Raw genomic sequence first — 25393 nt, 5'->3', positions numbered from 1 at the left:
GAAGCCCGCGCGGCCCCTAGGAAGGTGGCGGCGGGGCGATTTTGCCGTGTCTTGGCTGCGTCCGCTCGGATCTGGGCGGGAGATCGGGAGGTGGCCACGGCGAGCTTGTGCCGGTGCGGTAGGGCTGGCCAGGGGCCACTGTGGCAGCACGGCGACGCAGAGCGAGGAGGCCTCCTGGCGGCCTGGGGCTTGGTGAGCGGGCGGTTGGGCGCCGGAGCTGGGCGAAGGGGCTGCGGTGGCGCGCGTGGTGCAAGGCGAGGTGACGGCTCGCGGGCGACTGGGCGGCAACAGCGTCCAGCAGCGGTGAGCGCGGATCTGCACGGGTGATGAGGTCGCGCACCACGGCACCGGCACGGGGGGCATGGCCCTGCGGGGGGCGGGAAGGTGAGGCAAGCGCGGCAACAGGTGCAGGGTGAGGACGACCGTGGCGGCGACCTGCCTACGGCCCAGGAGGCGTCAGGCCGTGCCCGGCGGCGGCCCGTGCGCGTTGAGGGGCTGCTCATGGCGGCGCCCAGATGCGGAGTGAGGAGGTGGTGGCCTTGTGCTGGATTCAAGCGACGCGTGGCTGCTGTGCTGCAGTGGAGCGAAGGCGTGGAGAGGACGTGCCTACGAAGTTCTCGGTTGTGCCGTGGTGGCGTGGCTGGTGGCGGCCTGCACTGCTGCTTCCAGCGACGCCGTGGTTGCGTAGCTGCCTACGATTGCGCGGGTGCGCGTTAGTGACACTGTGGGGGTGTGGTTGACTGCGTTGACCCCCTCTCTGCTCCGGGCTACTTCATTGCCAGGTCGGATTAATGTGGCAGCGTGCGAAAGCCTTGCGACGGTGACGTCTTTGGGCGCCACGCTCCTCCTTGGAGGCGTCGACATGCTACCTACTCTCCTACCGGTGGGATGCCCTCAGGGCGAAAGCCGTGCTCCAGTCAGAGCAGCGATGACGACGTCTTAGCATGTCGTTTCTCACGTTGGAGACATCATTTCGGAGGATCCCTCGGCGGCGGTTGGTGTGCTTTTTTTGGAGTGGCTATTGGGTGGTTGGCGATGTGTTGGCGGTCTAGCGGTAGTCAATGGTGGCTACTCGTGAGTTGGCTTCGCAGCTTGCAGCGGGATGTGGTGGCTAATCTTGCTTGGCAAGGTTAACCCAGTGCAGAACAACTTCGTGAGAAGGTGCAAGAGGCTACGATGGAGTGATGGCTACACAACTTGCAGCGATTCGTGGCGACCAACCCTACATGGCAGCGGCTGGCTCGGTGCGAATCATTGTCGGTTACGACGGCAGTGGTTGGCTCGGTGCGAATCATCGTCGGTTACGACGGCGCAAGTAGTGACTTGCGGGTCCTTGGTTTCGTCAGGCAGTCAGCGTTGCTTGTTTGGAGTGGTGGTGGACCGATGGTGGTGGTAGGACCGTTACCATGGTGGCGAGTGTTGAGAGGCTGCCCCCAGCAATTGCAGCTCGTGTTGATGTCCCAATCCGACCGGACAGAGTATGCTGGGGATGACTTAAGTTCGGTACGTGTTGATGTTCCAATCCAACCGGCCGATGTGTTGTTGAGTTGAGTGCGATGGCGTGGTGCGTTATGTTGATGACCCAATCCAACTTACCGGTGTTTGTGTTGTTTTTTTTTATTTGTTGTTTTACCCCGTCTGAATTTTATTTATTTTTTAATATAATCGGCAGCTCTCTTTGTTCGTTTTGAAAAAATAGAGGTGGTGTGCTACCTCAACTTGTGTGTGTGTGGAGTTGGGGGGGGGGATTCGGAAATTTTTACTGGGCTCGGTCGCCACGAATTTGGATCTGAATTACTTGATTGCAATTGCGAAAAAAAAAAGGTGACTCTCTCCTGACAGCGAGAGAGAACAACAGAACATGCATGCGTGTGCACGCAGTAGAGCTGGTTTGGCTTGTTCCGCGCCGGCTACGTGCCTGCAAGTCGATGATGCTCCATCTGCACACACATGCGTGTCATGCATGCAGGACTGCTGCGGCGGGCTGCTGCTGGCAGGGATGATGCATGCATGGATCATCGCCGGCGCGGGTCCCGACGAGCGACAGCGAGAGGCGCCCTGGCCCCTGGCCTCGTGTGGCCGTCATACAAAACTAAAACCGGCGGCGCCGATGGGTGTCTGAAGAGGACCGGAGGAGGGAGGAGCTCCGTCCACTCCTTCCACTTCCAGTTTCCAGGTAGAGAGCGCGAAAGACATTTAACCATCGGCGGTGTGTGTTGGAACTTGAAAGCCTCTCCGATCGACGACGGGTCTTCTTCTCCTCCGTGCCGCGGGCGGCCGGCGCAATGTGCGTGGCGGCCATGCACGCGCGCCTCCATGTCGGCCATGCCATGGATAGTGCTACGGCCGCCGCGTGCTGTCCCGGCATGCATGCAGCGGTGTCCGATCGATCACCGCACCGGCAGCCACGGGTCGTCTGGTCTCGTGATCCGACGACCGGCCGCTAGCACCTTCCGTTTCGGGCGGCGTGAACGGGCAACGGCCGCCATTTAACACGGGCCCACGTACATTTGCCGCCGCGCGAAGCTTCGCGTGATCCTGACGCCAGCAAGCTCTTCAACTCATGGCAGCAATGGTGGCCAGCCGGAGCTAGCTAGCTAGTAGTCTACCTACGAGTAGCTGATTCCTGCTGCAATGTTTCTCGAATGTTCAGCGGCAAGCTAGTGGAGTATATTAGGAGTAGGTTCGCTAGGTAGCTGTGCGACTGGCTATTTCTACACGGTTGTACCAGAGGAGATCGATCGGATCGGAGCTCGCAAATGGCCGGGCGGCACCGTGCGAGCTCTGACAGGCAGCGTGGCTGACTGAGAGATGATGACTATAGTGAGTGGTGCGACACTACACACAGCGCGAGTAAGTGATCTGCACCACTGCTTTCGGATATATTCATACGATTCTCTTTCCGTACGTCGCACGTACGTAGACAGCGATCTGCGCCACTCTTTTCAGATATTATTTTTTATTTCCCTACTACTAGGATGTATAAAATGGATCGTGGGATTTTGTTTCTGATAAACGATGTGAAACTATTGCTGATCCCGTGTTTCCGATCCTACTATTCAGTATGGAAAAAAAAAACTAGCTCGCGAGCGGTCGCGCGCGACCCTCTGCGCGGCCTGCTACGGCCGTGGAGATTACTTGGGCTGCTGTGTTACTGTGTATACGTGTTTGTTTAGTTAGTTTGTATTTTAAAAATGTGATATCGTGTCAGTTTTCGATTTCGTTTGCACCATTGTATTCTTTACAATAAGATCTAGGAACCTAGATTCATGATGTATATATTTTGGAAAAACTTTTATCTACTGAATACGTCATTCTTTACAATAAGATCTAGAAACCTAGATCCATGATGCATATATTTTGAAAAAACTTTTATCTACTGAACACTGACGTATAGATACTGACGTAGAATCTATAGTACCTAGTTCTATATTAAGTGCCTATTAACAAAGATATACATAAATTGCTACAAAATATATTTGTACCTAGTGTTATCACCTATCTTAAGTATCCTTGTCGCACTTGCCTTTACATGAGTTGATACATTTTCCATGTATTAAGTTGTTCCGATGTCTCTACATAAATTGTGATAACATACAAGGTAACGTACGTTCTCTACATAAATGATACTAATTTGTTGAGACAAATTATTTACACAAGTAATGGTGCTACTAGACACACATGTTACTACACTAAAACATAAGTTACTACGTGGCTTTGCAAAAATTTCTAGTGAACAAACAAAACAACTTGCGGAGTTCTAAAAATACAATATGAAATGCTATACTATTTGAATATAAGTTACTACTATACATACAATATAAGTTGCTAGTTGCACAAAACTACTTCAAAACATATTGAATATGGGTCTTATTTTGTAGATACTGTCGCATGGAACATGATGGTGCAAACGGATTGGATGTTTGATGAAAGAATAGTGCTCATTTCAAGATAATGGAACAAATTTTACATGCAAACATAAGCGATGATGTTATGTAGAAAGCATCATCTCTACATAGTTGCATGCAAGTGGCCCCATGCTTGTGATTCTGACGATTATGTACTATAGTCTCTAAGAGGGTGTTTCACTGACATGTACTATCGCCTAGAAGAGGGGGTCGCGCGCGCGACCCGCGCGATAACGCGGTCCATTCAGTTTTCACTTCCACACCTGATGAAATGTAAAATCTACGATCCCTACATTTTAAAATAAGAGGTGATGAAAAATAATATGAATTAGTCCACTCAAAATTATAAAATTTAAATTAAATTTATCAAAATCAATACTACAAGCTTCAGCTTGTGTACAACATATTGCAATTGTTACATAAAATACGTACTTTTAGAATTTGGTAGCATCTGATGGTGGTTAAGCACCAAGAGTGGGGATCCGATAGGACACCTTTTTATAGATCCGGCCTGGAGATTAGTTCGTGCGTAGAGATTCGAGAGGCGTTCAGGGGAGTTAGTGTATGATTATGCTAAGAGAGTTTTTAGATAGATTCAGACCGCTCGGAAGCGTAATACCCTACGTCCTGTGTGCTATGTTGCTTAGAGTTATCTCCCTGTGTTTGTACAAGAGCCGGCCTTTTATAGGCCAAACCCATGGGGCGATTGATTGGGACCAGACTTCCCCCCAATCCACCCCTTCACATTGCATGTGTGAACGCGGTGGCCCAATTGCCACCCTCCTTGCTATAGTTCCTCTGATGTGTCATCCATTTGCTGACGCTTTTCTTGCCTTGGTACGCATGGCTCTGGAGCACCCTGACCAAGCCCTCGGTATGTTAATCTCATATTTTACCACCTTACTCTAGTAATCCTTGCTTTTCTGAATCCGGACCCACCATCCTGGGACGGGGAGCGTTGAATTCGGTTCCCGGGGCTCTTCCCGGGAAGCCTTTGCCTCTTCCCGGGGCCGCGGTGTGGGCCCACCCTACAGCAGAGGGCAGCCAGGGGCCAGGCAGGCGCTCTCGACACGAGGGCGGCGCTCGCCACCTGTTGGATGGATAGGAGAGGCCGTCAGTCCCCGAGGCGCCAAGCGCATCCCATCAACCGTAATAATGATGTTTTTACGGGGACGGGACGCCTACTGGCGACCTACCTTGATTGTTGTGCCACTGCTTGCTTCACCCCGAAGTGAGCCTTCCCAGGAAGCCTCCTTGGGGGCAACCCGTTCCCACCGTGTGGATCCTCAGTAGGCCTCACCATGAGGAGGTATATTTTCTTGATCCTTCCTGGACTTTAGATTTCTATACCCATCTCCTTACTTGGACTTCTGAGGGGGGTCCCTTTCTGCAGGTGAGTCCTACCTTCTTAGGGATCCCATCCTTGACACTGACAGCATCCCGATCCTACAATAAAATTCTGATGAGAAAAACAATACAAACTAGTACTATCCCCATACTAATTACTGTGGGAGATAGAATTCTATATATAATATCAAGATCGATCCATGGCCATGCATATCTGTCGATCAACAATGAGCTGCGTTACACCCTCTTCTCGAAACAAGGGGGATAAAAAGAGGGATTTGTGGCGTTATCCCTGATGGATAGATGTGGTGACCACAGGAGCAACACGAGGCCGATCCGCCGATCTAGCCGGCCGGCCGGCCGGGGGTGAGGAGATGAGGTGACACCACTAGCAGCGAGAGGAGCCCATTGAGAGGTAGCTTAGCGCATCGATGGTATATACGCATGTGATGTGGGTAGCTAGCCAATGCGCTTCTTTTTCTTAGTACCCAAGGCATGATTGCAATTGCAAAGGATCACCCAATGCAACAGGCCTATCCACCTACCACCTTGATCGATCTGGCTTTTTTTTGCCTGCCTGCCTGTGTGCCTCCCTGTTGCTGGAGGTGGTGCATGCTCCAGCTGATGGGGGACATGACAACTACATGCATGGCCTGCTGCCCTTGAGCAAGCAGCAATGCTAGAATGTCTGCTTTGCACGGACCTGCCGCCTAGTGCCTACTGCACTGCCTGCAAATGAACTGTGCTAAGCTGCTGTTTGTGATGATGACTCACTACAACATTTGTGAAGTACTGTGTATATGTTTTTTTTCTCAAAAGACGACTGAGGTTATCGTTCTCCTCCACATTTTTTTTCTCAAGTGGCCGTGGGTTTTTTACCATTTATTTTGGACAATACCTAAGTGGTGAAACAAATTAGCAACCAAAAATCCCTAACCGATATTTCAAAAAAAAAGTAGCCACTTGATAAATAACTCTTGGAAATGTCTCAATCGGATTATTTGAGAAAATTATAAAGAAATCACTAACCATCGGATCGATATTTGCAAAAAGCATTCAGAAAAATCTTGAAACCGCTGGGCCCGTGCAAGAGTAAGAACGACAAAAAAAAACACAGTGGGAGAAATATATATCAATTCATTTGGAGGCTTCAACAAGATGAGGTCAAAAGGAGATCTCGAGTGAGAATGTGTGCCGATCGAGAGCTCCTTTTGATCCAGACCCCCACATCTGGCCACCAACTTGGCCGGCTGCTCTCATGGCCATGGAGAATACATCGTCCATGCGTAGCAAGGTGTGAGCTAGATCTCTCACTCTGTGTATATTCTCTCTACCTGCATCTACAATATCTACACATGCATGGCCTGTGTGGGGGTACCCAACACCAACCAACCACATGGTAAAAGTGGAATCTCCTCCCAAAGATTCAAGAGGTGGGAGAAAGGTGTGTTCCTGTGTGCTTGTGCACCTTTAGCTTGTGGTGGCATTATCGACCGGCATGTCATCCGGGTAGTGGCCAAGCTGCTGCGTTCTGCGGCTCATGAACTGGCCCGGCTTGTGGTGCCTGGTGGTGTGCATGAACATCCATGCATATCAGCATATGCCTGCTTCAAAACCTGGGTGCTGGTTTCGCACCTAACGCGTACCAGACCACCTGTACCATGTAAGCGGTTTTCTCTGTGTGTGTGTTCCTTGGCATCGATCATGTCCTATACAACAGTGAATATCATATGCAGTAGAAGAAAGTAGAAACTGCAAGTTAAACTTTCTAGATAAATTGTTTTTATCATCGGGTGAATGTAAAACTCAGACATGTCAGCGTTGCGTGTAAAAGGTTTTGTACTCTGTTTGTTCCATTTATTATAAGACGTTTTAGTTGTCTAAAGTCAAACTTTTATAAATTTGACCAATTTTATTGAAAAATACATTTATGACACTAAATTAGTTTCATCGAAATACACCAACATTTACAACAGCAAATCAATTTCACTAAATCCACCATAAAATACATCTTGATGTTTAGTTTATTTGATATTTGTAGATGTTAATATATGTTTCTATAAAATTAGTTTGACTTGGGACTAAACTAAAACATCTTACGTTTTGGAACAGAGAGACTACATCGTTGAGGATTGTCAAAGCTGTCTCAGCGCGCGAAAAGAGCTAAAAGAAGATGCAATTCTGTTGTGAGGCTAAAGTTTTGGATGTATCGAACATCAGAGAAGGATTGATACGACGGCCTAACTAGTTCCAACCTGCTCTGTTCCATGGGTACCTTACATGATATATGATATATCCAATCCACTCCACACCACTGGTCCAAAACCTTTCAAAGTGCAAACATTTCTGTAAGGCCCCGTTTGGATCATTGGAATTGAATTCCATCCTAATAATTATAATTTAGACACAAATTAATTAAGCTAATATAATTGTATGTGGAATATAGTTGTATATTATAGTTGGTGATATGGGAGAGATACTTGTATGCTGCACTTCTACTATAGAGAAGCGAGTCTAAGAGCGTGCTATAAGAATTGAATTCCATTCTAATAACCATAATCTATAGAATCAATTTCCATCTTCCACCCCATGAATTTAAGATAGGCTTATATCTAAACTTTGGAAAGTTGTGGAATGCCACATTCCAACATAAATTAGCCTACTCCATTAAATAGATTCCAATTCCTTGGACCCAAACGGGGCCTAAAGGAAAAGGGGTGCAAAGCAACTAAAATATATCTTCGCGATGGAGACCAGGAGCATGCATGTCTAGGGCATATGCCAAACCGTCGTGCATCTTAAGCTTGCTGGTTCCTGATTCTTTCATCTGGGGACACGAACGGGCCGCTCATTTTCGGCATATCGAAACCCCTGTGTCCTTTCGTATCTTCAAGTACACAGATTGTATGTGTGCACCGTTCGTAAAGCGGATCATCACAGACCCTGAATTTGTTTGGACCATTCATGTTATATCTAGAGTGCAAGTGTGAGTGTTTGCTTTTCTTGCTGTCTCCAGGGCCAGCGCATAATTTTCTTAAACATTGCTATGTGAGGTTTCTATCAAGAATCATACAAGGTACCAGCTGGGTCTGAAAAGAAACGGCGAAAAAGGGAGGCCGGGAAATGCAATGTTGTTTTCTTCCCCTTTAAGTTTGAAGCTACCTAGACATATATGCACGTTTTAAGGTAATGCTAGTGTCCGGTCCATTAGTCACGGACAGTAACTTGACATGAGGAAGCCATGATGCGACGCATATGCAATTCGATTGCAGCGACATATTCTCTTGCAGTTGCATGCAATGGAATCAGCAAATCATGGTTTCTACGACTAATTCGCCGCTCCCAGGAAGAGAACTCATCAGCAGATCTTTTTCCTGGTTGGTGAGGCACTGAGACCTTGTGGGGCAGTATTGCTAGCTTGTTTCACAGTGACCAAACTCTTGTGGTCACATGGATTGCACTATAGGGAAGGGAGGCTGAGGCTCTACTGGCTAAGGCCATTAAGCCAAGTGGGGCTGGCAGGAATGGTGGCCTGTGGTCACACCAAAGGGGGCCTCAAATATGGCTAGTGGCCTCATGATCTTTTGGCAATGGCCTGGATGTATGATTGCTTGTTTCAAGCTAAAAAAAAAGGTAACACATGCCGCACCTTCAAACATTGCAACTAAATTTTGAGCAACTAACGAAAGGACATGTTCAGAAAAGCTGATGATGAAGGGGCAGTTTTTGGCTACAATTTGAAATGGCTCATCTTTTAGCCTGCCTGAAGGCTTCATATTGGCCTTGGTATGCCTACAAGACATATTTAGAAAATTCCCACCAATTGCTTAAGAAGATATGGTTTAATGCCAGCAATGATCATACGATCCAAGGCGACAGGAGCTAGCAAGAAAGAATGGATTTGCCTTAGCAAAAGGATCGATTTCACTTCATTTCATTTCAGTATTTCCTGGAACTGGAGTGGTAAAAGTAAATAGATCTCTTACCCCTCAGTCGCCTCATTAGTAGCTCTTTGTTTTGAACTAGCTCTGTTTTTGGAACCAAACTTAATGGTAGCAGAAGGCTTCAAATCCTCCTTGCAGTATGTCATATGACAAGCATTTATTATGTAGCGCACATGTTCATCTTCCTTTGATATCGTTTTCAGCAACTTCTTAGCTGCCTTCCAGCACCCGGATGAAAGAAGAGCCTGATACATCCTGCAGGCACAAATGCAACAAAGATCACATAAGAGAAATCTACAAGGCTCCATGAGAAAAATCAACCAATAAATGTACTATTATGATCCAACCTCAAGGAAGTCAGCACATTATGTGAAACACCAGCGGATTCATATTCTGACCAGATCTGCTGAGCACATTGTAAATTCTTTAACTTTACACATGCACTGAGAAGAAAATCAAGGCTTGTCCGAGAGACATTAAGCCCGAGCTCTTTGACGGCATGGAGAAGCACCATTCCAAGATCCAAATTTGTGATCTCCATTTCCCATATTTGGCCAAAAACCTTCAAACCCCCATCCAAGCAAGTAAGCAAAAGTTACAATGCAAACTGGAAGGAAGGGAAACATGTAGTTCATAGGGAAATGTGTTGGAACGTTTAATACACCCTTAAACGAAAACAATTCATAGGAATCTGTATTACCAACAGATGCAGTAGCACAATTATATCGTTCACTAAAACCAAAAAATGTTTATTACTCATTGTCACCGCAAATTCAACTGGAATGACTTCTTTAAACTAACAGAACAACAAACAAGAGAGATCGCATCAAGCAGTCATGAAATGCTCACCGAAGGCAAACAATAAAAACAGTAAAACAAAAGGGGAGCTTATTTCATGGAAAACAAACAGAGACCGAATGGAACAGGCAACACAGAAGGGGATGTACTTTCAACGCACTGGAAACAGAAGGGTGTGCAATTTGGAAAATAAAGAAAATAGTACAATACTGATCATTAATCAGCTTGAGATTCTCTGTTGATTTCAATGTCTAGTAAGTGTTCATTAGGCAAAAGAAAGATGGGGGACAAATGTAAAGAAGTGAATCATTGCATCTGCAAGTTTTGTTTATTGATTCCTTGATCATTTCATACCATGCAATAGCTGTTCAAAACTAGAGGTAAAAATTTGCATGCTTTCACAAGAGATCAGGTGTATGTATTAAGATAGTACACGGGTGATTCTGATCAAACTGCAGAAATCGGAAAGCCGTCAGGTATCCTGATGCCCAAAAGGGTCAATAAAAAAATTACCTGATCAACAACCATGTATGTACTCATTTCATCTTTTTCCTTGAGCTGCTTAAGTAAATCAATTGCAGCACTGGCAGACAAAAAACAAAGCATATAAACACATCATGGTAAGTTTGACTAAATAGTGTAGAAAGGCAACTGCACAAACATCAGTTATCGTACTCAGGGTAGTTGTGCTGAACACAGTATAGAATGACTCTGCCACACCCCTCAAACCAGCTGCTTGAGTCATTGAGCTCATCCAGAAGTTGATGCATTCTATCCAGTTCACCTTCTGTTCGAATATGCTCCTGCAGATGCAAATACAATGCTATAAGAAATGGAGACATCAATTAATTCAAACTATTCAGATTTGCTTATTTCAACAGGAAAGATGATTCACAGATCTACTCACAATCAGGGCAATGGCAGCCCTTGGCTCTATGGAGCCTCCAGATTGCTTTATATCATCATACATGTGAAGTGCATCCAATACTTGGCCATTTGATGCCAGCGCTCCTACAAGTGCACTCTTGGTGTCATTGAGGAGCTTACGTGGTATTTCCTTATCCAGTAGAACCTAAGGAGGCGACAACAGTTTAACATAGCCAATATAACAAAGAACAAAATAGCCCTTGTTCCATGATACTGAGAAATATACAGAAGAACTGAAGCACGAAAGCAGCTAAATTGAAAGAACATTCTGATCAGAAAAAACCATTTACCTGCTTGGCCATATCAAAATTCCCAAGTCTTGCGTATGCATTAATGAGTGCCATATATATATTTCTGGTCATTTGAATTCCATCTTGACGTAATTGGTCATGATACTGTCAACATTTCAATATTGAGCAGTTCACATTAGAAAAAAAATACATAGAAAGGAATTTACAAAATGTGTTTCGCACAATCATTTCCAATGGAACTACAATGAGAAATTATAGGTAATAATAGTGCAGGATGTGTTGTGCTGCATGGAGACAGACTATACCAATTAAAAGAAATTTTGATTAACTGGGGATATGCTTAGGTAATATCAGCAGAAGGAACTGATCTGGTAGTACTTAGCTTAGACTAAGTCCTTTTTGCTAAGACAAAACTGCAGAACCAAGACCTGTGCCTTTCCACAAACCACAATATAAACACAGACAGTAAGAATAACAAATGGTCTGGTATGTGGCAAACCTTAGAAATGTCCTCTTCAGACTCACAGTTCACTATCAAATAACTGAATGTTTCAGAATCGGGTTTTACTCCAGCAATCTGCATTTGGGACATGACCATTTGTGCTCCATTGTGGTTTTTCTGCACAACATGCAAACTCAAAGTTACAGATAAGAGGTAAAAAGAACAGAGAGATGTCATTTCAGAATGTCATTCTTAGCAGTATTTGCAACTGTGAGATTTTTTTATACGGATCGATAAAATGCCTTGCATGACTATTGGAGTTGTTATAAATGTTAAAGAATTTTGAGTAACATTGAACAAACACAAGCCAAGTAGTGTCATTTAATAGGCATATATGCATAGTACTGACTAAGCATGGGATAACAAGGACATCAGCTGAACTGAACAAATATGCAGGCAATGGTCAATTATAGGGCCACTGTTGCATTCATGAATATAACTGAACACAGTAATGTATGCAATGTCGAGCTAAACAAAATGGAAGAAACAATGATGCAGGAATTTACCTCCCTATAATATCCCAGCATTATAGCATTATACAGGCTTACAGTTGATAACTCCCCAGATTCTTCAGCATCTGTGAGTATATTGTAAGCACCTTCAAACTGCAAACAAGGATCGATAAACAACAGCTTCACATGAGGCCAAGAAATAGAAGGTTTGCAGCATCATGACTTACATCCTTCATTTTCACAAATAAACTTATCATGCTTCTGAATGTTTCGCTTTTCAATTTCAAATTGTGCTGACGGATCAAATTATACATGGGGCGGGCCTGCAAAATTGGAGCAAATATTGAATATAGCTCATAATAAGACGCCACTTGACCACATAAAATATTGATTTTAAAAAAGAGAATTTCTAGGTGCAGACTGCCGATAGTTGTTCATCCTGAATCTTGTTAAAGGGGCGCTTTTCATACGCTTGTAAATATATATGGTTAGGCCTTTTGGGCCTTCAAATACAATGAGTTTCCCCTGACACGTATATCATGGAGTTTGCTATATAAACTTGCGAGGTGGTATAGTGTTACCAACAATCGAAGTTATGCTGAAACAGCTTGAGTGTGGCAGCATTCCTGTTTTAACTTAATAGGTTAGGGTGAGTTCATACTGGAAAAGATTGTGGTCAAGTAGGTGCTTAAGCTTGTTGCCTCCTGTTTAAATATTCTGAAACACTTGACAAATGCTTAGTATATACTCCCTCTGTCCCAAATTGTAGGTCGTTTTGGCTTTTCTAGGTGCATAGTTTTTGCTATGCACCTAAATATAGTGTATGTCTAGATGCATACAAACATCTATGACCTAGAAAAGCCAAAACGACCTACAATTTGAAACGGAGGGAGTACAATAATTCACAACAGGGCACTGCACCTCGAAATGACAGATTCTTCTGATCTACCAGACATATCCTGATACTGATAATTGGCTTGACAAGAAACAGTCACCTGCTGAATACACCTACAAGATCTTGTACTTACCATGTGAAGTTCGCCTCTTTGCTCACAAGCATGTATGATTGGGTGAAACGATTCAATTGGCACATTGGAACTGGATTTACACATGCAGTCAGCTACTTCAAGAGCTAAGCCGATCTGCAAAGAATATTAAATTAGTTTACAACATTACTTTGAGAAGGATGAACTTAGGCACTCAACGCCAAAGCTAAGCTTATCTCAAAATTTTAACATGTATATATGTGATATCAGTTTGAAGTATATACATTGTTTAGCAATCCACTGATGCAAAATGTGTGTCAACTGCAAGAAATGTTTTTGAAAGTTAACAAAAGGAAAATTTAGAATTAAAGGGTATTTTAACACGATACCAAGCATGCACTTAAACTTTGGCACAACAGTACCGTAGTATGCCACATTTGCCATTTTTCTCACCTCATCCAATATCCAGAACCAGATCATTCAGAGGTCCAAGCAACCAAGAATTTTCATTGCATGAAGATGCAAATAAGCAAGAAGAAAAATTGCCTTCAATGTGGTGGTACTGGTGACAGAAGTTCTAACACCCAATTTAAATGAATTATGAAAAGAAAACATTGGGAAGATAACCAAATGAAATAATAAGTGAAACATGTGTTAACCATGCAGCTTATTTTGGAAATATAAAGTTGATTCAGTCATAGCCAAGCCAGCAGAAGGGAAAAAATGCAAAGGTAATAAAACATTTATGAACGTGACCAACACTGAAGCAACGCTTGTATGCCTGGGGACAAATGCAGGAGTTTAGCAACTTCCACTATTTTGTAAAAGATTGATAAAGCCAGTGTATCATGTCATTCATTCAACTAGGATTACAAGAAAGCTGTGAATGCATGTGCCATTACCTTTGATGAATTGCAACAGATAGAGATGATCTTGTCGTATACAGCAATAGAGGGTGCTACCTCAAACTTCTCATGCCATTTATGAAATGCCACCAACATGTCTTCAACCTTCAAGAAAAAACATCACTAAAAGGTGGTCTAGAAGAAAAATAATTAGATTTAAGGGCTTTTGTTAACTTAATAATCTCCTACACCTTTTTTCAGACATGGAGAAATTCTTCTTTGCATTGAGGCAACAGGAAACAGGGGAAGCAAAAAAAAATGCATGAAAATCCTAATGTAATAACCATGAAAGGAAAACAACTAACATAGTATAACGATGATTCAGTAAAGTGTGCCGCTTCACAAAGATCAAGCATAAGGATACCTCAAGAATCCAAAAGGTGTATGGTCAGTTGGCAAGATACCAACACAAGGTCCCTAGTGATCCATGATGACTAATGTCATCCTGCTAAATAAAAGTGGTTTGACTAATCTTTTGGACAATTTCTACTACACTTGGTAATTACTCCTAATGCAATGTATTTGCAGGTAAGTGATTTAAATTTGGAAGTTTAGCATGGTCTTTTTTTTGCTTATGAAAAAAACATACAATAAATACCATTTTTGCTACATGGATCGTACTTAAAGTTCATTTTATATTACAAGCTATGAATATTAATTACCAGTAGTTACTATAAAAGATTCCTCACCATTATGTTCGGTATATTTGCAGCATAGTATAAAATTAAGGATGAAATATTTCCATCAGCACATCCTGAAACCAAAAATCAAAAAATTAGCAGGTAGAGGATTCTGAAACAAGAAACCAAAACAGTCTTTAGGTAACACAAGAGAAGGAGGAAAAGAAAAGGCTCTGCAATATTTAGTGGTAAAGAAAATACCACTTCAGTGAAAAGATTTTCCGCAAATATTACTTGAGTACTTGTATCTTATTGACATACAAAGAAATGTGAACTAAATACGGAAAACTTGCACACGATTTATTACCTTTTGACCTCATCCCCTGGAGAAGTTTCTCAGCATAGTTCTCTAGTTCTAGCCTACCCAATGATTTGAATATATTAGATATGTACTTTGAGCCTGAGACTTTCGCTAGATCAAGCAAATCCAATAAGGCAATCAGATCTTCCTTTCTGCTGCTTTCGGCAAAGGCCAGCATGTAACTTTCTGCAAAACAGATATTCAACAGGGCATTGTTGTGAGAATCATCTGTCATGCGAGCTTAAACACATTATGCAATGTGAATCAGCACTTCCAGATCACCACAAACGAGTAAGAGAAAAGAAGAATCTGATTATGATTTTGGGTTGTTACCTGCTATGTCATAGTGAGCTTCCTCGTTGTAGTTTTCAACAGAGTGACAAAGTTCTTGAATTTTTTCTTCATCTTGAACTCTAATATAACGCAACATCTCATAATAAGCTATTCTAGAGGACTGAGGATTCGCATCCTTAAAGAATGCAGTGAACATCTCGAATTCCTCCAACAACCCCACGTCGACAAGATACAAGAGGAATGGGCCATAAATATCTTGCTCAATCATAAGTCCCTTATCCCTCATGGTCTCGAAAAGGCGGTAAGCTCTATAAATATACTCCGCGGCGGAGTCAACATCGTTGCAAGCCCTCGCCTTGTTAAGACAAAGCTTAATCAATGAATTGAACTCCTTGACCCCTGTTTCCCTCCCCAGCTTTCCAAAAAACTCAATCGTTGACTTTGTGCCAAGCTTATTAGCGCACAACTGCATCAGCTTCGTGTAGCGGCGGCTCTCAACATTCTTGAATATGTACTGTTTCTTCTTCTCCCTCGCCACCTCCCTCCTCCAATGCATCAGCGGGTCCTTCGACGGCGGTGACTGGAACCACTCAAAGTCGAGTATCTTGTTGCTCGTGGCAACCTCCCCAGCATCTTCAGAGTCCTCTACTGGCACTTCGGAGGGCGTCGCCTCTTCCACGTCATCAGGCCCTGAGCATTGAACTATGATAACTCACAATCACAGCCACAATTGGAACTGAAATTGCTGCAGGATTATATGGAAATGCAATGGTACCATCTAGGACGGACATGAGCGCCTTGGTGAGGGCCTCAGGGGGATCATCCTCATCTGCGCGGGAGAAGCAACAAGGGTGAGAGCGGAGCCAGAAGCCCAGAAGCTAGTGTGTATCGAAGAGTGGTAGAGAGAGGACGGAGGTGGTAGTGCCCCATTGCTCGTCACCTAGGGCGCACGCGTGAGCTTGGGGGAGGGAGGACGGCAAGTTGGTCTTCTTCGACGCCGCGGCCTGCTTGAGCCGCAGGAGGGAGGCCTGCGTGACAGAGGTGGCTGGGGTGACGGCGGCACGGCGGCCGGAGGAGGGCCTCTTCCGGGTGCAGAGCTTCGGGGCAGCGACCGCAGTGTCGCCCTTGGATGCGGAGGCGGCGGCGGATGTGGCGGGCTTGGCGGCGGAGGGGGTCGCGGGCTTGGGAGCGACGGCCGCGGCGGGGATGGCCGGCTTGGAGGCGGAGGAGACGGCCTGCTTGGTCGTCTCCAGGAGGCGCTTCCACATGGGTGCCGGGGCGGCGGTCGGAGAAGCCGCCGCCGCCGCCGGTGTGTGATGCGGCGGCGGATTCCGGCGGGGCGCGGGCGCGTGAGCGGGTGTAGCGGTTCGGTGTTGTGGGGTTGGGCCGTTCGGTTTGGACTGGACCCAAATGGTTCCGAATTCCGAACCCACTTAACTTGTGTACATCATTCCACTTTTCATTAATAGTATGTTCAGAATATCAAATTACTAGTTATTAGCATCAACCTCCAAAATATTCTCCAGATGCTTGTAGAAGGGGTTAACATGCAAGATACGAAAACTTTTGACACTAGAAAAGATGTCAAGATTATTGCTGGAGCAGTTCTGTAAAAAAAATGGAACTTGGTGAGGTGTATTTACAACCAAGGCTCGAAAGTAAGCTCATACGAACATAGTTCAATCTTCTTGATATAAATTTGAAGATTTGGTGACCAAATGTGTAAAGTGTTGATGACCAAACCGTTGCCAATATCCTCGTGAACAAAAAGAAAATCAATATCTAATTGGAAAATTTTCCAAGACACTAAACAGATAAAAAGTGGCAACAGATTGAGAATTTCACAGGGTAGACAAGTCTCATCTCAAAAAGATATGTACAGCACTAAAACACCGACCTCAAGCTATGAGGATACAACTATCTATAATACACACATGAACATTGCTACAAAATCTTATATACAGGTAGCCGAGGCATCGGTCGTGTTTCTACAAAATTTGTTTTCGAGGCCATGCACCTCAATTAAAAAAATGACATGAACGTCTCCAGAACCAGTTGCATCTTTTATCCATTTGCACTGACATCGCCAATAAGATACAAATCCGTTTGTTGGCATTTCGGTGCAAGCTGGCTGCATTTCATTTGCACTAGTAAATTAATTTACAGAACGTCCATATCTTATGTTTCAAGACAGGATACTCAGTAGCAGACAACCAATGGTTCTTTACCAAATACAAAGTAATTCTATAATTCATCTTCTCTCTAACTTCTGTTTCTTCAAAGATCCGATCCTCCAATCATTTGTATCAGATATATAAACAGGAGCTGGGAACCGGCCAACCTCTTGAATCCTTCTTTTCTTTCTGGTCAAGTCCATGATTATTGTTGCACGGTAACCACGATCAACCTTCAGAGTTCCCCGGTAAGATGGTTTCTCTATCCTCTGATCCACAGGAACTAAGTTATGATTTGTGTGTGTTCGCTGATACTGATTCTCTTCATTCGTCCTGCGATACTGATTCTCTTCATTCGTCTGCCGACACTGCTTCTCTTCATTCACCCGCCAACACTGCTTCTCTTCATTCATCCTCCTATGCTGATTCTCTTCATAGGTCTGCCGATGCTGATTCTCTTCATAGGTCCGCCGATGCTGATTCTGTTCATAGGTCCGCCGATGCTGATTCTCTTCGTTCGTCCGCCGGCGATACTGATTCTGTTCATCAGTCCGCCGATGCTGATTCTGTTCATCTGTCCACCTATACTGATTCTGTTCATTCGTCCGCCTATACTGATTCTCTTTGTCCGTCCGCTGGCGATACTGATTCTCTTCATCAGTCCACCGATACCGATTTTCTTCATTACTTGCCGAACTGCTGGTGAGCTTGTCAAACGAACTGCCAACAGTTACACAACTAGAAGCTTTGGTATTGCTACTACTAAAACTTCTCATTGAAGATTGTGTATGCCTCAGAGCAGGAGCCGGGGTTCTTATTTTCTGTTGTCTATCTGTCAGAGTTGGAGTTGGAATCGGCTTAATCGTCTGTTTATCCATCAGAGCTGGAGTTGGAGGCGGCTTGATCTGATGTTTATCCATTGGTGTTGGAGTTGGAATTGGAGTTGGTACTGGCTTGTTAGCAGAAACCATGGAACATGGGTCTCTTTTCTTAAATAATAACTCGGACATTTGCTGTATAACAGCTGCAAGTGTAATTGATCATCAGACATGATAGAAAACTTACGGAACTGACAAAAAAAAACTAGTTCAACAAAAAAAAACTAGTTCAACAAAAATAATTTTATTTGTTGTTATACCTTGCAACTGCTTTGGAGCAACATCAAACTCGTTCCACCACACTTTACCATTCTGGGAAGGAAGTACGAAGTTGTGAAATTTAGCTGCATGGAAGAGCGATCCAGCAGCTATGAAGTGTGGTTTGAACTGCACAACTAAAGTAGTCGGAAGCCTGCACGTATGTGTAGAACCAGCTCAGAAAAACAAGATTGCCGATTTCAAAAGGAAACAAATTAACAGATAGCTCGAGAAACTTACGTATCATTAATGAAACTCATAGCACGCTGTCTCACTTCCTTCTGGCAGATGCCCAGATTCTTCAGTGCAAGCTTTAGTGGTTCATAAGGATGCTGTATATTAAAATCAAACCTAATAGTTGAAAGCAGCAGTGTCTCCCCAACCAAAATCAAGTCTTTCTGCTTCGCAAAAACTTCCTGGTTTTCAATAAAAAGAAAGTAACAAAACAAAAGCAACAGGCCAAGTGTCAGGAGTCATAGTAGCATGTTCAAGAAAAAAGAAGGTAATAGCACAAAAGGCAAAAAGGATTAAATACCTCCTGGTGGATTCTCTTAGCAGCATCAGGGTTTTTCCGGTACATTGTTTCATATGCCGCAATGACCACATGTTTTAGTAAGCAAGGTGTGTCTTCAATCTTTGAAGCAAGAAATATGCAAACGGTTGCAATAGTCTGAAAAAACAGAGGGTTGGTAAGTAACCTTCAACTGTTCAAAAAACCAAGAGAATGGGATGAGTGGTAAAAGTTTTGTCTGCTATGGTTAGGGCACTCAACTTTGTGCAATATGTTAGGGATGATATAACACAAGGAAGAATATATAGAACCTAAATACGATACAAATAACTACAAAGAAATTAGATAGCAGTACAAAAGTTTGCTAATACTTACTGAACGAGTATTATTAATAAGTGCTGCTTCAAGTTCGATAAGGTTGCTCCAAAAGAATCACACCTTCGTCCACGATTGCAATTTTAGGTGCTCCAGGTAAATTGCTTAGCTAAAACTCACATCCAGACCCGTTACTTAAGGGGGCATTGCTCAACTCCTTGGTTACAGTTACAACTCACATTTCTCTTTTAAAGAAAAATACAACATGGCAACTTATACCACTCAGCGAAGAGTACACTGCTTATTGCATACCCAGGTTAAATACGCACGCGTAGACATATTTGATATTTCACATGAAGTCACCTTGAATCTGCACGTGTATTTTTCTTATGACACACACTACCCTCGATTAAACCCAACGAAGGTACATAGTCAGGCAATGTTAGGGTCTGATAGCCACAAAGAAAAACATTTACACTCTCAAAATATCTACACAAGAAAAAGAAATTAGTTAATCTCTCCACAAAGTTAAGGGGGAAAAAGTCAGTTACGGCCACTGCAGCAAACCAATAGGCAATTACAGGATCAATTTTACCCCAATTGAATGTGGAAATCCATTGCAGAAAAGACCAAGCTTCTTTTATGTGTTAACAAACTAAACTTGCTCCACAGATTGCTCCAGTCATTTAAGAATGTGTTTATACATTATGCCAACAATAGTTTAAGGAACCCGCAAAAAAACAATTAGTTTAAGGATGAACGGTCATAATTCATCAGTGATAAGTTATGGCTTGGCACCTGAACTGGTGATTCAGATAAGACTAGTGTCCTACCTAAACATACGAAATCAGGTCCTCTGCAGAAAAAAAAACCACCCCTTGTCCGCTAGGTTACAGCACCATTCTGGTTACTCCAGAGATGAAATGTGCAGTGCAGGATGCATATAAAACCTCAGAGAAATATCTGGCTGTGCCATCAAGCGTATGCGTGCAGGATGCGTACAATTAGTGGAAGGAACGCATATATTTACCTGCCACTCGTTCTTTGCGTGAGACTGGCGGAGGTAGAACCGGTGGCAGAGGAGGATCGCGGTGGCGACTGTAATCTGCGGCCTGCAAACGACATGGACGGACTCTCCCGTCAGTAAAACGCCAGCAGGCGCGCACTTGCTCGCAAACTCGCCAAAATTACGAACCGCAATGCGGCAGCCGATGCCCTAATATTGCCCAGCAGAATACCCAAACCGCAATTGGGGGAAAACGGGAGAGGAAAGCAGACCGAAAGAGGAAGAGGAAAATCACTCACAATTGGAGCCTGGTGCAGACGTCGCGGATGAAGCAGCAGTAGGTGGCCCGGAGCTCGGCCTCCTTGGCCGCGCCGACGCCGTCCCGCCGCGACGGCGAGCCGCGCTCGATCTCCTCCCGGCTCAGGTACCACGACCGGGCCCGCCCGCCGCCGCCCTCCCACGCGTCGCCGTCCATCGCGATCCCCGCCGCCGCCAACTCAGAAACAGAGTGAGAAAAGACCGGAATTTTCCTTTTCTAGAGTAAGGGGAATTCGAAATTGCGGCGAGGAGGAGGGGAGCGGAGGGAGGGCGAAGCTTAAGGGCCAAGGCTCTCCCTCGACGGCGGTTCTAGCGGGGGTGTTTGGTTGGGGGTGGAAAGGAGAAGTGGACTTGGAGCGGACGGAACGGGAGGCGGCGGGGGGCCGGGAGGAGACTTGACTTGGCAGCCGCGCCACGCGGATTCGGGAACACGGCGGCCAGTTGGTTCGCTTTCCTTTCCTTTCCTTGGCGGGGCCGTTCGTCTCCCAAGTGGTACGGGCGCGTATTGTGTCTATGGCGCGTGGGGCCAGAGGGAGCTTGGGTGTTCGACGAGTCGATGCCGTGTTGGATATTTTCACGGGCACGCGCTCGGCCGCGCAAAAAGCAAAAGGTTGCTTTTTCTTCCCCGAACGGTGACGATTTTCGACGCGGCCTACTTTTTCGGGTTGTCACTGCAAACAAAAATACTGGAAAAAAAGTTCTTCGTCTTTTTTTATATAGGTAACTGGGTAAGATAAGATTCGGGTCAGGAATTTAAAAGACCAAGATAGGTTTTTGAATTTGAAATAAGTCAAAAGGTCATTGGAGTTTTAAATAACCAATGAAAGGTAAAACTTGGGGGTCAAAATAGGCAAGACGGCAACACAACTAGTCCGTCGAAATTCTTTTGTCCCGTCGTCTCTCCTCTGTAAGGATGTGATTTTCTTTTCTTTACCCGGCAAGCAACTCCCTTCCGTTCCTTCACAATGGCCGGCAAGCAATTTCTTTCCCCTCTCTGACGACACTGCTCCCATAAGATACCGGCAAGTAACTCCTAGTTCTTTCCTTTTACGATGGCCGGCAAGCAACTCCCTTCCGTTCCTTCACCATAGCCGGCAAGCAACTTCTTTTCTCTCCGTAACTCTATCGTCGATGACACTCCTCTCATAAGATACCAGCAAGTAACTCCTGATGACTCAATTCATTTTCTTTCTTTTACGAAGCAACTTCCTTCCATTCCTTCGCGATTGCTGCCAAAAAGCAACTCCTTTCCTCTACGTAACTCTATTATCAACGGCACTCCTCTCATAAGATACGAGCAAGTAACTCCTTTTTTCTCTCCTTGCGGTGGCCGGCAAGCGACTTCTTTTCTCTCCTTCACAAATTGCAATGGCCTACAAGCAACTCCTTTTCTCTTCACCCGAACAAAACATACTTTCAGGTCTGGTCGATGGAGGATCTTTTATACCTATACGGGCTAGCTGTTCACACGAGCATGAAAAATCTAGCCGTGAATGAGGAGGAGAAACAAGAAAAGGAGGAAGAATTAGAGAGAAAAGGAGGAAGGAAAAAAAAGGGTAAGATGAGCCCCCACTGGCTTGAGTTCTTGGATCCGCACTCTGGTACGGGCGGACAGGTATATTGACTTTTTTCAGAGTCTCTCTGTCGGCCGGGTTGGGTTGGGTCACCGCAACGCTCCACACTGTCATCTTTTGATGGAGGGGAAGTGCTGGGTTGGGCCTAAAGTTAGTTGGGTCGCGAATGATTTGGCCCAACGGGCTTTCCACTTTCCTTTTCCTTTTTCGGAAAGAAGAAGAAGATGCCCTCCCTTCTGTCTGTTGTTCAAGTTTCCTTTTTCCTGAAATTTTGTTTCTTCAAGTTGGTGTCGACTGAACCTTCTCTGCATGGAACAGTTGTAAAACGCACAAAAAAGAAAGGTTCGCGAAACAACTACTATACTCTCTCCCGCATCTGCATGCACGTTCAACACATTCAGTGAAACCTCCGTATAGTAATACCATCAGAGGAAGTAAAGCCAAGCTATGTGCGCGATCGAGAAGTAAGGCACTGAAGAAGCTTCGTGGGCAGCTAGCAATGCGATGGACATGCCCTTTGTTTGATGCACTCGTTCAATGTCTTCTCCAAGTACAAAACGTTAGGCTCACTAATCCTACCACCAGCTACGCTCCAACCACCTATCTACTAATCATTGGCACGCATGTTTGTTGCTACCACCAAATGGACGACGACCGTGTGAACGAACGAACGAACACGCAAAACAAAACACTCCATCCCCATCAGCAGCAGCAGCAGCAGCAGCTGGATCCGTGGATGGATCGCGTCAATTAAGCTGCTGCGGCGTCGCTTGATCAGGAGAGAACCATCCATTCGGTGATTAGGACGGATGGATGTGGATGCATCATGCACGACAAATGGCAGGGTCGGGCGATCCGGTCCGGCCAGCTGGGAGCCAGGGACGCGGCGAGTCGGCGAGACGTCGTACGCCCCGCCCCAGCTAGCCCGGCGGCCGGCCCGGAGCTGCGAGAGCGTGAAATGAAAGCAGCTGCATGCACGCCGCGGCCTGATGTTGATAGGCTAGCTGGCTAGCTAAACTAAACTTTTTTCCACTGGCAAGGCATTTTCTTTGGAGATCATCAGGGAGATGATAGCGCTGTCTAATTGAGCTAGCTACCGGATCGTGTACTTATATTATACTCCTTCCGTTCCAAAATGTGTAGATCGTTTTAGTTTTTTAATATATATATATAGAGAGAGAAAATTATGTCTACGTTCATCTTGCGCATTCTGCGATGTGTAATAGTCGCAACAAAGGGAGAAATCATAAAATCCCTAGAACCCCGATGACGTTTGAAATCATCATTGTTCTAAATCAAACTCGACGCACACCAAGCGTGTAAGGAAAAAAAATAGTAATGCATGGCGCAGAGCCCAGTCCGAGTCCCCCTGGACATTTTCTACAATGGCATGCATGGTCACCAACGTGCAGCTTGCTTTGACTATATGTTTCGTCTAAATGCATTTATAAACCACAGCAAGCTTACTAGTTCAGGGCATCACCGAGTTCCATCTCAAGACAAATAATCTGCGCATACGATTTTCAATTTTTCATGCTTACCTCACGTACGAGAGGCCTGGCAATTAGCACAGGGGGTTTAGCTAACACGGTGAGAGGTGAGAGCTAGAGCAGGGTCAGAGTTTCTTCACGGCCAAGCTAGGGTGGCCATGGCCCGCCTAATGTAAAAAAAAAATTCAAAAAAACACCTAATAATGTCTTTATTTAACCGCTCAATATACACACTACTAGAATATCCTTCTAGTAAGCATTGCATCCCTCTAAATTAAATTGTTTGGCAAGCTGCTAGGTAGCTAGGGCACAGTTTTTTTTAAAAAAAAAAATAATACCTAGGGCAGAGTAACTGCACGAAATGTTTGACCAAGAAGAAGACAGCATCCAAGTGGCTCCATGATGACGAAGCTGCCCTGTACACAGCAAGTCATGTGAGTACGTGACCCGGGACAATTAGTTAGTTATAGTTAGGAACCGGCGGTCAAGCGGTGTGTGCTGGCCATAGCTAGTTCGTTCGTTCGTTCGTTCGTCAGAGACGGAGGAAACCGTCGACGAGACTGGAGGCACGAGTACTCAAGTCAGGACCGGAGTTTGGAAGAGTCGGCGCGATTGACTTCCAAGGTGCTCACTCCCTTACGCATACGCCACCACGGCACGTACACACAGTGGCGGACCCAGGGCCCGGCCACCCTGGGCCTCTGCCCGGGCTCCTCTAGGTTTGTGTCCATTAGCACCAAGTGAGTATAGTGCTAAGCTAATTAGATTACCCAGGCTCCTAAAACCTGCTGGCGTACACATCTCTGTAGACCGAATCTTGCCTCAAAGCTCTGCCACGCTCCCCACCCGCTCCACTTGCTAAAGTTTAGCACATATCACATTAGATGTTTGGATGCTAATTAGAAGTATTAAATATAAATTAATTATAAAACTAATTACACAGATGGAGTCTAATTCGCGAGACGAATCTATTAAACCTAATTAGTCAATGATTTGATAATGTGGTGCTACAGTAACCATTTGCTAATGATGGATTAATTAGGCTTAATAGATTCATATCGCGAATTAGCACAGGGTTCTACAATTAGTTTTATAATTAGCTCATATTTAATCCTCCTAATTAGCATACCAACATCCACCAATATAACATTGCTAAAGTTTAACAACTAGTACCCAGACATCACCGCACTTGACTGGCGAATAGATGGCAGCGAAGCCTCGGCCGCGGGCTGCAGCAGCGAGGGGTCCCGGTCCGGTGGACAGGAGCTGGAGCAAGAAGCTGCTCTATGTTCGCCTCAGACAGCAGCTGCAGCGGTAACGCTCTTTCTCGGCAGCGAGCTCTCTGCAGCTGGAGTAGTGGCTCATCCGTCGCTGCCTACAGGCCTTGGAAAGGTCTCCAGTTTTGCCGGATTCATCCTCCACTGTACGTCATCAAAGTTGAAGGAGGAGACTCAAATATATATAGCACCAGGTAACAGATTATAACAAGCTCATCATTGTATCTAGCAGTGTGAAACAAATAACAAAAGCTCATCTTTGTATCTAGCAGTGTGAAGCAAATAATCTACGCACAC

At 44.9% G+C, this 25393-nt stretch overlaps 2 protein-coding genes across 5 annotated transcripts; both read right to left on the bottom strand.

Annotated features, from left to right (window-relative positions):
• Positions 1–5293: 5293 nt before the first annotated feature.
• LOC101774501 (pentatricopeptide repeat-containing protein At4g04790, mitochondrial) lies at positions 5294–16690 on the bottom strand. Of its 4 annotated transcripts, none has more exons than XM_004951927.3 (17): positions 16236–16690; positions 16071–16124; positions 15335–15985; positions 15008–15187; positions 14710–14774; positions 14018–14125; positions 13158–13271; positions 12357–12452; positions 12184–12282; positions 11675–11794; positions 11215–11319; positions 10905–11069; positions 10673–10800; positions 10511–10580; positions 9547–9761; positions 9242–9454; positions 5294–5354 (listed from the first exon to the last, which is right to left on the bottom strand). In XM_004951927.3, the coding sequence occupies exons 1-17, from the start codon at positions 16561–16563 to the stop codon at positions 5309–5311; spliced, it is 2757 nt and encodes a 918-aa protein (XP_004951984.1). In that variant the 5' UTR covers positions 16564–16690; the 3' UTR covers positions 5294–5308. The 4 variants fall into 4 exon arrangements, with proteins under 4 accessions (XP_004951984.1, XP_004951986.1, XP_004951987.2 ...); XM_004951929.4 differs by lacking the exon at positions 5294–5354 and adding an exon at positions 6394–6964; XM_004951930.2 differs by lacking the exon at positions 5294–5354 and adding an exon at positions 7402–7581.
• Positions 16691–17110: 420 nt separating this feature from the next.
• LOC101774095 (cyclin-T1-1) lies at positions 17111–21132 on the bottom strand. The gene is made up of 6 exons (XM_004951926.3): positions 20737–21132; positions 20462–20543; positions 19141–19275; positions 18846–19021; positions 18608–18759; positions 17111–18493 (listed from the first exon to the last, which is right to left on the bottom strand). Exons 1-6 carry the CDS (start codon positions 20910–20912, stop codon positions 17547–17549), a joined length of 1668 nt encoding a protein of 555 aa, XP_004951983.1. The 5' UTR covers positions 20913–21132; the 3' UTR covers positions 17111–17546.
• Between the last annotated feature and the right edge of the window lie 4261 nt (positions 21133–25393).

The sequence above is a fragment of the Setaria italica genome, chromosome I, assembly GCF_000263155.2.
Source record: "Setaria italica strain Yugu1 chromosome I, Setaria_italica_v2.0, whole genome shotgun sequence".
Taxonomy (NCBI): domain Eukaryota; kingdom Viridiplantae; phylum Streptophyta; class Magnoliopsida; order Poales; family Poaceae; genus Setaria; species Setaria italica.
This window is presented reverse-complemented; position numbering and strand designations above follow the sequence as displayed.